Raw genomic sequence first — 15,588 nt, forward strand, 5'->3', positions numbered from 1 at the left:
GCAAACTCACTGGAATCTCAGCAGGTGGGGTGAACAAATGTTTTTTTTTCCCCATATACAGCACATATAAACTGCCAGTAAGAATGTGCCAATTGCAGATCAAATCCTTTGAACTTTTAAAGCTGGAGTGTTAACAGGTGGCAAAACTGAGTAATTGCTTCCAAATGTCTCTGTGTTGGAAGGATAATTATGGCAGTGACAGGAAGAATTGCGGTGAGATGAAATGAAGAGATCCAGTGAGTCAGTCTGTAACATTATGGAGTAGCTACAAAGTTGTCTTTTGCCCTTACAGCAGGGGTTCCCAAACTGAGAGTCATGAACCCCTGAGCAATCAGGGTCACGAGCACTGAGGCAGCAATGGCGGCTGTAGAGTGGGAGCCTCAGATTTGGCAGTGTTGCGATGTGCTCCCAGGCCTCTTTAAATGCGTGTGATTTCCTTTCCTATGGCCGTAGACTAAACCAGTGAGCCCTGAAGCCTGATCGCTGACATCAACAGAACTGGAAAAAACGATAGGTGTCTTAGTTGTTACACCAAGCATGAAGCAATAAAATGGGGTCACAAGCAGAAAAAGGGTTTGGGAGGCACTGCCTTACAATGAAGCGGATGTCATTTTCACCCCTAATCCGTCAATTATGACATTAAGAATCAGGAGTCAGAGAATGACTGTTTTTCAACACGGTGGCACCAACCCGAAGTGAAGTCCAGTTAATGTGATTGCTGTCGTCAATTTCTGCTCTGATTGGAAAGTGTTTCTTCCCTGTTGACCAATTTAATTTCAGTCCCACGTTGAAAACTCTCGATGCTTCTCCGGCATTTCCTTTTACAAACATTTCATTGAGCCAACGCACACAAGTCACGTATGAAAATGGTGATACTAATTTTGAAACATTGAAATAATGAAACATAGAAATGTTTACAGCCCAGAAAGAGGCCATTCAATCCATGACGTCAATGCCGGCAGAAAAAGAGAAATCCAATTCAATCCCACGTTCTTGGTCTTGCTCCATAGCTCTATAAGTTACTGCACCACAAATGTTTTTCCAAATCTTACAAATATGGACTTCTGAATGGCATTTGATAATGTACCACATAACGGACGTGTGAACAAATTTATAGCTCGTGGAATAAAAGTGACGGTAGCAACAAGGATACAAAATTGGCTGCATGACAGGGGACAGAGAGCAGTGGTTAGTTAATGCTTTTTTTTGGATTGGAGGAAGGTTTGTAATATAGCTTGTAGTACATATTGTCAGTGTTGGAACACTTGCTCTTCCTATTAATGACCTAGACCAATGATGTTAAGTTGATTGGCCTACAATTGCTGTGTTATTGAACAGAGGTGGAACATTTGAAATCTGTCACTACTTTCGTACCACAACCATCTTTGGATGATAGGGAGGATTGTGGCTGTTAGGGGGGAATATAGGGGTACAGTAAGAACTTATTGAAAGGGAATGAATTACTTAAAACCTCCAAACACATTGGCAGTTAAAGGTTACCAGATGAACCTTGCACACCCTTAAGGGCCTGCAAACAACAGAAAGGCCTTGGAGCCAGACTGTAGTCAGAGGATGGCAGTAACAGCTAAGATTAAGTGTGCTCTTCAACAGATAGGGCAAGAACAGATGGTCCTAGTTTAGGTAGGAGGGAAGGTCTCAGCCTGGGTGAAAACAATAGGGACATACGGTGCATGTACTTGTTACCAGAGATGTCTGTTTAATGTAAACATATATGTTGACAAGATCAGAATCTGAAAACTGTTCTTGTACGTGACCAATAATGTATAAATATGTTGTAGTTTAGCAGAGTGCTATCTCAAGCTGCACTGAGATGGTTCTCCCCTTGCAATTGCTCGAATAAACGATCGTGACCTGTACCTGAGACTCCTATGGTCCGTTTGTCAAAGTGAACAGCCTTCGCAAGTTCCATCTGAAGGATACTGTCCATTACAGTCCAAGAGTCCCTCAATGTCACACACAAGTACCAGTAGATAATGTGCCCAGGTCAATTACTTTTTCTATTGCTATTGATGTAGATAATTTAGAAACAATCAACTCTTATGCCGTCATCCAGTCCGACTATTAAATACCCAGTTTTGGTTTTGTTCAAATGGCAGCAAGTCCATTCTTATGGATCTGCAAATGAAATTCATGGCAAAGAAAGCTAGGCAGCACATGGACCTCAGGAATAGTGTAAATTATGAAGATGAAAAAGTGCTAAGATACCTGCTAGGTATCATGCAACACATGCCCTGGGACATTGGAACACCATTCAACAAAGTCAAGGAAATATTGGGCTTCACAGTCAAAACAGCTTTTTATAGATCAGAAGGGGTTACAATCCAACCGGACCCAAGACTTTCATCCAGTTCTAATCACTGAGGAACAAGGGAAAATTTTAGGTGCTGGAGACAGCAGCATAGACAATGCACCAGTTACAAGGTCGGAGGAACTGGGACCAAACAGCAAGGTTGGCACAGACAAATGGGCCCAGCTGGCAGCTGCCAAGATGATGAGAGAGATGTGGTGTGTCATGAGGACACAAGGATGGCAGTGTCGGGAAAAGGCAGTCTGAATCCAAGGCCCAGTAGTATATGTAAGGTCACTCTCTGTCTGTTTCTATCTTCAACCACCCAAACCCTCTTCAATTCCCAGTGGAACCGCTCTCTTTATCCTTCTATTCCTTTCTTCCTCACCTGCTTAGCTTCCCTTCAATACATCTGTTAACCTTAATTCCTACTTGTGATTGCTAGTTTTGTATTCTCCCCGCTCTGGGTAATTAAACGTTTCCTGAATTCACTTTTGGCTTTATTGGTAACTCTGTTAGATAGATGCCCTTTGTGTTTTGCTTTTTGTTTGATGCCATGGAGAATTTGTTACGGGGCGATGATGTCACCATTTTCCCTTCCCTCCCTGGCACCATTACATCACACAGCATCATGGGGCAGGCATTGCGATGCAGGCTGGGATACAGGAGGAGTCTTCCTGCTGGCTGGCTGGTGAGGGGGCTGTCATGCAGGCTGAGATACAGGAGGAGTGCTCCTGCTGGCTGACCGGTGAGGGGCTGTAGTGCAGGCTGGTTTACAGGAGGAGTCCTCCTGCTGGCTGACTGGTGAGGGGCTGTGGTGTAGGCTGGGATACAGTAGGAATCTGCTGAGTTTTTCCAGTTATTTTTATTTTTGTTTTTGTTTCAGATTTCCAGCATCCACAGTGTTTTGCTTTTATCTTAGTGTTTAATTGACTGCCACTTCTCTTCAAGGAATGCCTACCTTGAAGAAGTGTTGCTCTTCTCTCCGACAGGATTTCCACCTGTCTCTTTTGCCCTGTTCACCTTCATTGCTTTCCATTTCTCTCCTGGTGTTTGACAAGGTGTTTACTAAAACTCGCTTTCACAGCCATATCTCCTTCCTTAGTGACTGTCTCCATCTCCGACTTACCCCACATGGATTCCAACTGAAGTTCCATCCCTCATGTTTCGAACCCACCCAGGATTACAGGTATCTCCGGGACATACAACACTCCTCGGACTGCTGTTCTCGCCGCATCCTGAGATCCACACTCGGTGCGATGCGCCATCATATGAACACACTCGACCTCTCCCTCCAGCAGCACCGACGCACCCTACTTCTAAGCTGTCCTTGCCCCCAGTTTCATTTTATTCTTCATCTTATCCGACACCTCAACAAGAAACTTTGTCTCTTTCTTTCAGGTGCAAAGGAACACAAGCTCCAACAACTCATCGACACCAACGCCCATCCAGGACCCTCCACCCCTGCCCGTCCCTCTGTCCCCATCCAGTCTTCCAATCCTAGCCCTGGCCATGTATTCACCATACCCCCTGACCTTCCCCCCCTGATGCTGAATGTTCAGTGCTCAGCAAAGGACTCAGTTTCATACCCTTACACTCTCATCTCAATGAATTCCGGGCTCAGCACGATGCTGAACTCTTCTTAGCCGCCTTCGTCTCTGTGCTCACTTCTTTGGGCAGGAATCCTCTCCCCGTTCAACGGATCCTGTTACCCACCTCCAATATTCTCCCTCCACCTGGACCCCTCCCTCTGGATTCTTACCTGCTCTTGATCTTTTCATTGAGAACTGTCGGTGTGACATCAGTTGTCTCAATTTCTCTGCTCCTCTCACCCACTCTAACCTGTCTCTTTCTGAACTTGCCACACTGTTCTTTCAGGTCCAACCCTGACATTATCATCAAACCCACTGACAAGGGTGGTGCTGTTGTTGTCTGGCACACTGACCTGTACCTCATAGAGGCTGAGCGTCAACTCACAGACACTTCCTCCTACCTCCCCCTGGACCATGACCCCACCACTGAACATCAAGCCATTGTTTCCAGGACTGTCATCGACCTCATCTCCTCTGGAGATCTTCCCTCCACAGCTTCCAACTTCATAGTCTCCCAACCTCAGATGGCCCGCTTCTACCTCCTATCCAAAATCCACAAACAGGACTGTCCCGACAGACTGATCATGTCAGCCTGTTCCTGCCCCATGGAACTCATTTCTTGCTATCTTGACTCCATTCTCTCTCCCCTTGTCCAATCTCTTCCTGCCTACATCCACGATTCCTCTGATACCCTGCATCATATCAACAATTTCCAGTTCCCTGGCCCCAACCACCTCCTCTTCACCATGGATGTCCAATCCCTCTACACCTCCATCCCACACCAGGAAGGTCTGAGGGCTCTCCACTTCTTCCTCAAACAGAGGCCTGAACAATCCCCATCCACCACTACTCTCCTCCATCTGGCTGAATTTCTCTCACTGCACAATTTCTCCTTAAACTTGTCTCACTTCCTCCAAATAAAAGGTGTGGCTATGGGTACCTGCATGGGCCCCAGTTATGCCTGTCTCTTTATGGGGTATGTGTAACATTCCTTGTTCCAGTCCTACTCCGGCCCCCTCCCACAACACTTTCTCCAGTACATCGATGACTGCTTCGGTGCTGCTTCATGCTCTCATCTGGACCTGGAAAAATTTATTAATTTTTCTTCCAATTTCCACCCCTCCATCATTATCACATGGTCCATCTCTGACACTTCCCTTCATTGACCTCTGTCTCAATTTCTGGTGATAGACTGTCCACCGATATTCATTACAAGCCTACCGACTCCCACAGCTACCTCGACAACAGCTCCTCACACCCCGCTTCCAGTAAGGACTCCATCCCATTCTCTCAGTTCCTTCGCCTCCGTCACATCTGTCCTGCTGATGCCACTTTCAAAAACAGTTCCTCTGACATGTCCTCCTTCTTCCGCAACCCAGGTTTTCCACCCACTGTGGTTGACAGAGCCCTCAACCATGTACGGTCCATCTCCCGCGCATCCGCCCTCACACCTTCCTCTCCCTCCGAGAACCATGATAGGGTCCCCCTTGTCCTCACTTATCACCCCACAAGCCTCCGCATTCAAGGGATCATCCTCCGCCATTTCAGCCAACTCCAGCGTGATGCCACCACCAAATACATCTTCCCTTCACCCCCTCGGCGGCAATCCGCAGGGATCGTTCCCTCTGGGACACCCTGGCCCCCTCCTCCATCAACCCCTATACCTCAAACCCCTCCTACTGCACCTTCCCTGCAACCATAGAAGGTGTAACACCTGCCCCTTTACTTTGCCCCTCCTCGCCGTTCAAGGGGCCAAACACACCTTTCAAGTGAAGCAGCACTTCACTTGCACTTCCCTCAATTTTGTCTACTGCATTCGCTGCTCCCAATGTGGTCTCCTCTACATTGGAGAGACCAAACGCAGATTGGGTGACCGCTTTGCAGAATACCTTCGGTCTGTCCACAAGCACAACCCAGACCTCCATGTCGCTTGCCATTTCAACACACCACCCTGCTCTCATGCGCACATGTCCGTCCTTGGCTTGCTGCAATGTTCCAGTGTAGCTCAACGCAAACTGGAGGAACAGCACCTCATCTTCTGACTAGGCACTTTACAGCCTACCGGACTGAATATTGAGTTCAACAACTTCAGATCATGAATTCTCTCCTCCATACCCACCCCCTTTCCGATCTCGCTTTTTCCAATAATTTATAATTTTTCAATATATTTTTCTTTTCCCACCTTTTTCCATTATTTTTAAATGTATTTTCATCCATTGTTTCATCTCCACCTTTTAACCTATTTCGATCCCTTCCCCCCGTCTGACCCCCCACTAGGGCTATCTGTTACTTGCTCGTGCTGTTTTCTACCCTTAATGTCACCATTAGCACATTTCTTAGCTAATATCACTACTGTTAACACCCCATTTGTCCTTTTGTCTATGACACCTTTGGCAATCTCTCCTTTGCCTCCACCTATCACTGGCCCTCTATCCAGCTCTACCTGTCCCACCCCCCTCAACCAGCTTATATTTCACCTCATTTCTTATTCCCCCAGTCCTGATGAAGAGTCATACGGACTCGAAATGTTAACTGTATTCCTCTCCGCAGATGCTGTCAGACCTGCTGAGTTTTTCCAGCTATTTTTATTTTTGTTAAAGTAAGAGTCCTCCTGCTGGCTGACTGGTGAGGGGCTGTGGTATAGGCTGGGATACAGGATGAGTCCAAAAGAGTTGACGTTTCGAGTCCTCATGACCCTTCGACAGAACTCAGCATGTCTGACAGCATCTGTGGAGAGAGAAAAACAAAGTTAACATTTTGAGTCCGTATGACTCTTCAGAGCATACGGACTCCAAACTTTTTCTTCTCTCTCCACAGATGCTGTCAGGCCTACTGAGTTTTTCCAGCATTTTCTGTTTTTGTTTCAGATTTCCAGCATCCTCAGTATTTTGTTTTTTATCAATGATTTGCTTGTGTTTCTTTCAGTTTAGTTACTGTATTCACTGTTCACCAAGTAGTCTACCCTACATTGGGAAGACCAAACCCACATACATGATGACTTTGTGGAACAACCTCGGTTTGGGCTGTAAGTTCCAGTCACTTGCCATTTCAATTCTCTGTCCCACTCCCGCTCTGATCTCTCTGTCCTCAGCCTCCTGCACTGTCCCAATGAAGTTTGATGGGAGTGTGGGTATTTGGGGCTAAACACGATTGCTGTTTCAAAGAGGTTGCATGGCCTCCTTTGCTATGGTTCTAGGAGTTGGTCATTTAGTCCTGACATTGATGAACAGGATATTGTGTATTTTTTTAAAAATTCATTCACAGGATGTGGGCGTCGCTGGCTGGGCCAGCATTTATTGCCCATTCCGAGTTGCCCTTGAGAAGGTGATGGTGAGCTGCCTTCTTGAATCGCTGCAGTCCATGTGGTATAGGTACATCCACGGTGCTGTTAGGAAGGGAGTTTCAGGATTTGGACCCAGCAACAGTGAAGGAATGGCTGATATATTTCCAAGTCAGGATGGTGAGTGACTTGGAGGGGAACTTCCAGGTGGTGGTGTTCCCATCTATCTGCTGCCCTTGTCCTTCCAACTGAGATTGGGACCAGAGGGTCAAGATGTAAAGTTAATAATCAATTGATACAGAAATCGACACTCTGCTACAGTTCTTTCTTGGATGTAATCAACAACAGAAGAACCAACCCCTACAGTTAATTATGAACTCAGTAGTATGCTAGCAGGTGGGGGGGTGAATGAATGAACCTCTTTCCACATGCTGAAGATTTAACATGCCTCTCTCCAGTAAGAATGCACAAAACGTGTATTGAATCCTATTAACTTAGAAAGCTGGTGTTAACAGTTGAAAAAATTGAATAAATCACTTCATGCATTTCAAGTATCTGAATGACTTCCCCTGTGGTGTGACTGTCTGGCTGTGCCAGTAAATGGAATAACCCAGTGAATCTACTACACTCAGCTGGTGAACACTCTGTCTCCCGGTGTGCCTATAGCCATAGGGAAACTGTCTGAGTTTCCCACTCAGACAGACAAATGAATCTCTGCCCACAGTCAACAATATTTTGAATTTATATAAGGCCTATAATGTAGTAAAAATTTCCCATGCCCCTTCACAGAAATGATAACATTCCTCACATTAATACAGTTGTTTCCTGACACGTCAATGCTTGTGTTTTTAATTTGGCCTTCAAACGCTGCTATAATCTCTAGACTTGAGGGGCTGAATGGCCTACTTCTGCTCCCATTCGTATGTTCTCTGTTCTGAGGAGAACAACTCTAACTTCTTCAGTTGGCACATAACTGAAATCCCTGATACTATTCTGTGTCAAGAAGATATCGTAATACTCAATGTTATTGGAATTTATTGTAAAATAGAGTAATAATGGGATGTGTCTATGTTTCTATATGTGTCTGTGTGTGAGACTTAATTGAATTAGTCTGGATGCTTTGATCTAAGAAGAGGTTAGATTTGAAATGTTAATTAGGTAAACATGGGGAAGTTTAAAAACACAGGTGTTGAGGGAACATTTGCATTTTAAACAAACCAGGCTAGATTGTTTTCAAAGGAGGGGTGAAATGTGTCACCTAGCCAGGTGAAGTTTAGAAACAGTGTGTTTATTTTTCCCAAAGATTATGGTAAAACTTAGTGCTATGAGAAAGGTTTATTATCAGGGAGGTAAAGTCCAAAGACATCGTGAAACAATGGGTATTTGCATTCAAAGAGGAAGATATGTATAAAGAAGAGAAGACTATGTGTAAGGGATGACATTTTTAAGATCTTACAAGTGTGTGAAAAGCCTTCAGTATCTATGACCTCAAAGGATTGAAGTTAAGAAAACTCACTCGGAATTTGACTTGTTCAGGGTATCATTTTTTTTTTTTGCCTGGGTCTTTTAAAATCTATATGTCTTACTGTTGTATTAACAAAAGTGTAATTGGGAGTTAGCTTGATTAGGGGATTTAGAAGTTATCATAGTAGTAATTTTTAGATCTATATATGTATTTAAAATGATTTCTCATTTCTCTTATTTATAAACGTTTAACCTAGTTTTATAAAAACCTATAAGACTCGGTGGTCTTATTACTACTGAATTCAAGGCACGCAATTTACACAAATCGAAAATTAGTTGTGACAATCGTTTCAAGTTTCCCTCTGGGATTTGAACAGCTCAGCATTTACCATCACCTGTGTCATAACATCTGCTAAGTTTTCCGTGCACTCTTTCCAACTTCTTGACATCGTCCCTGAAGTATAGCTCAGAATTGAACACAGTGCTTCAGCTGAGGATCTGTCAGTGATTGATACAAATTCAGTAGAATATTCTTGTTCTTGTACTTCATGTCTCTATTAATAGCATCTGATAAGCATTGTTTTCAACCTGTTTAATCAACTTGGCCTGCAACTGTCAAAGATTCATGTCCATACACTCCTAGGTCTTAATTTTGCTGCACTCTAGTTAAAATAATAGCATTTAGTTTAAGCTATCTCTTGTCATTGTTCCATCCAAAATGCATCACTGATTGTGAATCACTTTGCGATGTTCCAAGGGTGTGAAATGAAAACGAGAACTTTCTTTCCCTTTCATGGCCCATTTAAACTTTCAAACTTTGCTCCAAAAAAAAATGAAATTCAGACTAATATTTGTTGTGGGACAAAAGCCACTCGGTTAAAGTCAGGAGTTCTTTATTACAAACAAGTGGTTACAGTGACACTTATTTATACACAGTACAGATTCAGCTGGCTGCATGCCCAATCGTATTTTGTCTGCTTATGGCCGTCATCTTTCCCTGGTAAGCACATCCTATCACATTCTCAAGGACAAGCAAGCTAGCCAAAAAGTACAAGTGTGAAAAAACAGAAAACAGCTTGAGCTTATCAAATACAGTAGCTTCATCTCAAGTAAAAGACATATAGAAAGAACAGACCAGCAGTGTAGGCCAATGGTTGCAGTGGCAAAATTCAGCAAGACAAACTGCTTTCATAAGTAAAACTCATAGGGATCATATTAACCCTTTATTTCCCAGATAAATATTCCAGATTTTGCTGCAGAAACAATGTCAACTAGGAGTCAGCAAATTAAGAAGAAAGAACCAGACAGTGGTTCGAGAAGGGACGCTGAAGCCTCGAGCACTCAGTTAGCTTCATGCTTCGCTCAGGCAGTCTCAACAATTCCACATCCCGTCCACAGTGTAGATTTCCTGCTGCATTGGGGCCAATTCTGGCCTTTAACTAAAACCACCAAAACAAAAAAACCCTGATTAATCACTTGACTGATTGCTGTTTGGGGAATCTTACTGTGCAAAAACTGGCTCTGTGAAACAATAACAACGTGTGTTTATATTTATTCATTCATGTGATGTGGGTGTTGCTGGCTGGGCCAGCATTTATTGCCCATCCTTAATTGCCCTTGAAGAAAGTGGTGGCGAGCTGCCTTCTTGAACTGCTGCAGTCCACCTGGTGAAGGTACACCCACAGTGCTGTTGGGAGGGAGGGAGTTCCAGGATTTTGACCCAGCAACAGTGAAGAAACGATGATATAGTTCCAGGTCAGGATGGTGTGTGGCTTGCAGGAGAACTGAGTTTTAAGGAGCATCTTGAATCAGGAAAGCGAGGTAGAGAGACAGAGAGGTTTAGGGATGGAATTCCAGAGCTTCAGGCCTAGGCAGTTGAAGGCAGGGCTGCCAATGCTGGAATGATTAAAATCAGGGATGTTCAAAAGGCCAGAGTTGGATGAGTGCAGCGATCCCAGAAGGTTGTTGAACTGCAGGAGATTACAGATATAGGGAGGGCCCTGGAGGGATTGGAAAATAAAAAGGGATGAGAATTTTAAAACTGAGGCATTGCTTGTCCAAGAGCTAATTCTTTATTCTTTCATGGGACCTGGGCATTGTTGTCCATCCCTAATTGCCCCTTGAGAAGGCGGTGGTGAGGACCCTCTTGAACCACTGCAGCCCATGTGATGCAAGTAAACCCACAATGTGGTCAGAAGCTTTTCCTGGGGTTAACTATGACAGCAAGATTGGGAGCAGAGTGATTCAGTCTCAAGCAGCTCCCTGGTAGAGAGATGGAGTCAGTCATTAGGAAACAGAATTTGTAGCTGTCACCAAGGACAATGACTTTGGTCTCTTTAATATTTAATTGGAGGAAATTGATATTCTTCTGCTTTTGGGTGTTGGGTAAGCAGTCCAACAGCGCAGGAGTTAGGAGGGGTTGTGGTGAAGGAGAGCTGGGTTGTGTTAGTGTACATGTGGAAACTAACGTTGTGTTTTCATAAGATGGGACTTAGCGGCAGTGTGTAGATCAGAAAGAGGAGGGTGTCAAGAATCAATCTTGGGAGATGACAATGAGAGGTAAGGGCCTGAGAAAGGGAAGAGAAGCAATTGCATGTGGTTCTCTGGCTGCGATTAGGTAAGTAAGAATGGAACCAGGTGAGAAGTGTTGGAGGAGGATGGTGTGGTCGACTGTGTCAAAGGCTGCAGACAGGTCGAGAAGGACGAGGCAGGAGTTTACCACGGTCAGTGATACAGGCTGCCATTGTGACTTTGAGAAGACAAGCTTTGGTACTGTGGCAGGGGTGGAAATCTGATTGGAAGAATCAAAGATGGATTTCTGGGAAAGATTGGCTGGGATTTGGGAGGTGACAAACCAAACACAATACATCTTGTGTTCAAGATAGATTTGACTTTTATCCAGAGTGTTAACATCTATAACTGGACGGGGGCTAGAGTTTATTAACATAAGCAGAAACTGACCCCAATGAGCATGGTTCAGTCCTGGGTGTGATTAACAGCAAAATCCAATCACTGTGGTTAGTTGTGAACTCGCTGGTGACTGACCAGGTGGCATGACTGAGTGAATCCCTTCCCACACTCGGAGCAAGTGAATGGTCTCTCCCCAGTGTGACCTCGTTGGTGGCTCAGCAGGTGGGATGAGTTAATGAATCCCTTCCCACACTCACAGCAGACGAACGGCCTCTCCCCAGTGTGAACTCGTCGGTGCTCCTGCAGGTGGGAATGCACAGTGAATGCCTTCCCACACGTGGAGCATGTAAATGGCTTCTCTCCCGTGTGAATTCGCTTATGTGTCTGCAGGTTGCCTAACTGAGTGAATCCCTTCCCACATTCGGAGCAGGTGAACGGCCTCTCCCCAGTGTGAACTCGCTGGTGTTTCAGCACGTCGGATGACACAGTGAATCCCTTTCCACATACAGAGCACTTGAATGGTCTCTCCCCAGTGTGACTCCGCTGGTGTATCCTCAAGGTGGATGAATGATTGAATTCCTTCCGACACACGGGGCAGGTGTACGGCCTCTCGCCAGTGTGAATGCGTTGATGAATTTCCAGCACAGATGGGTAACTGAATACCTTCCCGCAGTGACCACACTTCCACGGTTTCTCCCTGGAGTCACTGTGTTTCTCTCTCAACAGGACAGCCGATTGGCTGAAGGCTCGTCCACGCACAGAATGCGTAGACAGTTTCTCCCCACTGTGAATGATGCTTTTTCCTTCCATGTTCACACCAACGATAATCAGGTTACAATAAATTAGCCGACTCCTTCAGATCGTGATGTAATGTCTGTGTTTCCTGAATGCAAATCCTAGTACCCTGTGAAATTGATTCAAAACATAAAAATGGAGTGTGAGAGAATCTTTCTTTTAAATTTGTTTACCGGATGTGAGCTTCGCTGACTGGGCCAGCATTTATTGCCCATCCCTAGTTGCCCTTGAGAAGGTGGTGGTGAGCTGCCTTCTTGAGCCGCTGCAGCCCATGTGGTGCAGGTACACCCACTGTGCTGTTAGGAAGGGAGTTCCAGGATTTTGACCCAGCGACAGTGAAGGAACGACCGATATATTTCCAAGTCAGGATGGTGAGTGACTTGGAGGGGAATTTCCAGGTGGTGGTGTTCCCATTTATCTGCTGCCCTTGTCCTTCTAGGTGGTAGTGGCCATGGCTGAGATAGATAGGTTCTTGATTGGTAAGGGGCTCAAAGGTTACGGGGTAAAGGTGGGAGAATGGGGTTGAGAAACTTATCAGCCATGACTGAATGGCAGAGCAGACTCGATGGGCCGAATGGCCTAATTTCTGCTCCTATGTCTTATGGGTTTGGAAGGTGCTGTCCGAGGAGTCTTGGTGAATTCCTGCAGTGCATCTTGTAGATGGTAGACACTGCTGCTACTGTGCGTCGGTGGTGGAGAGGGTCAATGTTTGTGGATGTGGTACCAATCAAGCGGGGCTGCTTTGTCTTAGAAGGTGTCCAGCTTCTTCAGCGCTGTAGGAGCTGCACTGATCCAGGCTAGTGGGGAGTATTCCATCACACTCCTGACTTGTGCCTTGTAGATGGTGGACAGGCTTTGAGGAGTCAGGTGGTGAGTTACTCGTCGCACGATTCCTAGCCTCTGACCTGCTCTTGTAGCCACAGTATTTATATGGCTGGTCCAGTTCAGTTTCCGGTCAGTGGTAACCCCCCAGGATATTGATAGTGGTGGATTCAATAATGGTAATGCCATTGAACATCAAGGGGCGATGGTTAGATTCTCTCTTGTTGGAGATGGACATTGCCTGGCACTTGTGTGACACAAATGTTACTTGCCACTTGTTAGCCCAAGCATGGATATTGTCCAGGTCTTGCTGCATTTGGACATGGACTGCTTCAGTATCTGAGGAGTCACGAATGGTGCTGATCATTGTGCAATCATCAGCGAACATTCCCACTTCTGACCTTATGATGGAAGGAAGGTCATTGATAAAGCAGCTGAAGATGGTTGGGCCTAAGACACTACCCTGAAGAACTCGTGCAGTGATATCCTGGAGCTGAGATGACTGACCTCCAACAACCACAACCATCTTCCTTTGTGCTGAGTATGACTCCAACCAGCGGAGAGTTTTCCCCCGATTCTCATTGACTCCAGTTTTGCTGGGGCTCCTTGATGCCACTCTTGGTCATATGCTGCCTTGATGTCAAGGGCAGTCACTCTCACCTCGGGAGTTCAGCCCTTTTGTCCATGTTTGAACTAAGGCTGTAATGAGGTCAAGAGCTGAGTGGCCCTGGCGGAACCCAAACTGGGCATCAGTGAGCAGGTTATTGCTAAGCAAGTGCACCTTGATAGCACTGTTAATGACCCCTTCCATTACTTTACTGATGATCAAGAGTAGACTGATGGGGCGGTAATTGGCTGGGTTGGATTTGTCCTGCTTTTTGTGTACAGGACATAGTTGGACAATTTTCCAATAGCCGGGTAGATGCTAGTGTTATAGCTGTACTGGAACAGCTTGGCGAGGGGTGCGGCACGTTCTGGAGTACAAGTCTTCAGTACTATTGCTGGAATATTGTCAGGGCCCATAGCCTTTGCAGTATCCAGGGCCTTCAGCCGTTTCTTGATATAACGTGGAGCAAATTGAATTGGCTGAAGACTGGCGTCTGTGATGCTGGGGACCTCTGGAGGAGGCCGAGATGGGTCATCCACTTGGCACTTCCGGCTGAAGATTGTTGCCAATGCCTTATCTTTCACACTGCTGTGCTGGGCTCCTCCATCATTGAGGATGGGAATATTTGTGGAGCCTCCTCCTCCAGTGAGTTGTTTAATTGCCCACCACCATTCACGACTGGATATGGCAGGACTGCAGAGCTTAGATCTGGCCCATTGGTTGTGGGAGCACTTAGCTCTGTCTATTGCTTGCTGCTTATGCTGTTTGGCAAGGAGTCTGGTGTTATAGCTTCTCCACCAGGCTGACACCTCATTTTTAGATATGCCAGGTGCTGCTCATTGGACATTGAAGTCCCCCACCCTCGCCACCCTCAGTGCTTCCTCCAAGTGATGTTCAACATGGAGGAAGCACTGATTCATCAGCTGAAGGAGGGCGCTAGTTGGTAATCAGCAGGAGGTTTCCTTGCCCATGTTTGACCTGATGCCATGCGACTTCATGAGTCGATGTTGAGGACTCCCAGGGCAACTCCCTCCGGACTGTATAGCAGTCTGTTACAACTGAATGGCTTGCAGCCATTTCAGAGGGCATGTAAGAGGCAACTAGATTTCTGTTGGTCTGGAGTCACATGTAGGCGACAGATTTCCTTCCCTAAAGGGCATGAGTGATTAGTTTTTACAACAATCAACAATGGTTTCATGGTCATATCAGACACTTAATTCCAGATTTTATTATTGAATTCAAATTCCACCATCTGCCATGGCGGGATTCGAACCCCGGTCGCCAGAGAATTACCCTGGGTCTCTGGATTACTAGTCCAGCGACAATACCACTACACCATCGCCTCTCCCGCCTATTAAGGAGCAAAATTATTAATGAAATTGAGCTGAATGAATCTGATCACTTGTGGGGCTGACACCATGAACGATTGATCCTGAAAGCTGGTGGATTGTCCTAAAAACCTGACTGCTTCACTAATGTTCTTCAGGGAAGGGAACCTGTCAACTGGTCTGTACCTACACAAGATTCTGGCCTCTACGAAGGAGAGAGAGGAGAGGGAGCAGCAGTGGGTGAAGGAGAGATTTTATATAGGGAAAACTCAGCCAGAAAATGACCTGATGGACCCTTGACCCTCACCATCCAGAAGGACAAGGGCAGTAAGTACATGCAAACACCATCACCTTCAAGTTTCTCTCTAAGTCACTCACCAACTTGTCAGGCATATTGCACTGGATGAACAACTGGAGTTGTATAGAACCTTGGTGAGGCCACAGCTGGAGTACTGTGTACAGTTCTGGTCGCCATATTATAG

At 45.6% G+C, this 15,588-nt stretch overlaps 2 protein-coding genes across 2 annotated transcripts in view; one reads left to right on the forward strand and one right to left on the reverse strand.

Annotated features, from left to right (window-relative positions):
* LOC121274370 (zinc finger protein 420-like) overlaps positions 1-15,588 on the forward strand; it is a 97,243-nt gene that overhangs the window by 5,877 nt on the left and 75,778 nt on the right. The gene's annotated exons all lie outside the window — the stretch shown is intronic.
* Positions 10,449-15,588, reverse strand: part of LOC121274332 (zinc finger protein 91-like) — a 38,453-nt gene continuing 33,313 nt past the window's right edge. The window contains exon 6 of the mRNA XM_041181573.1: positions 10,449-12,407. Coding sequence (XP_041037507.1) covers positions 11,663-12,407 — 745 coding nt within the window. The 3' untranslated portion in view covers positions 10,449-11,662. The remainder of the gene's footprint in view (positions 12,408-15,588) is intronic.

This window comes from Carcharodon carcharias, assembly GCF_017639515.1.
Source record: "Carcharodon carcharias isolate sCarCar2 chromosome 36 unlocalized genomic scaffold, sCarCar2.pri SUPER_36_unloc_1, whole genome shotgun sequence".
Lineage (NCBI taxonomy): Eukaryota > Metazoa > Chordata > Chondrichthyes > Lamniformes > Lamnidae > Carcharodon > Carcharodon carcharias.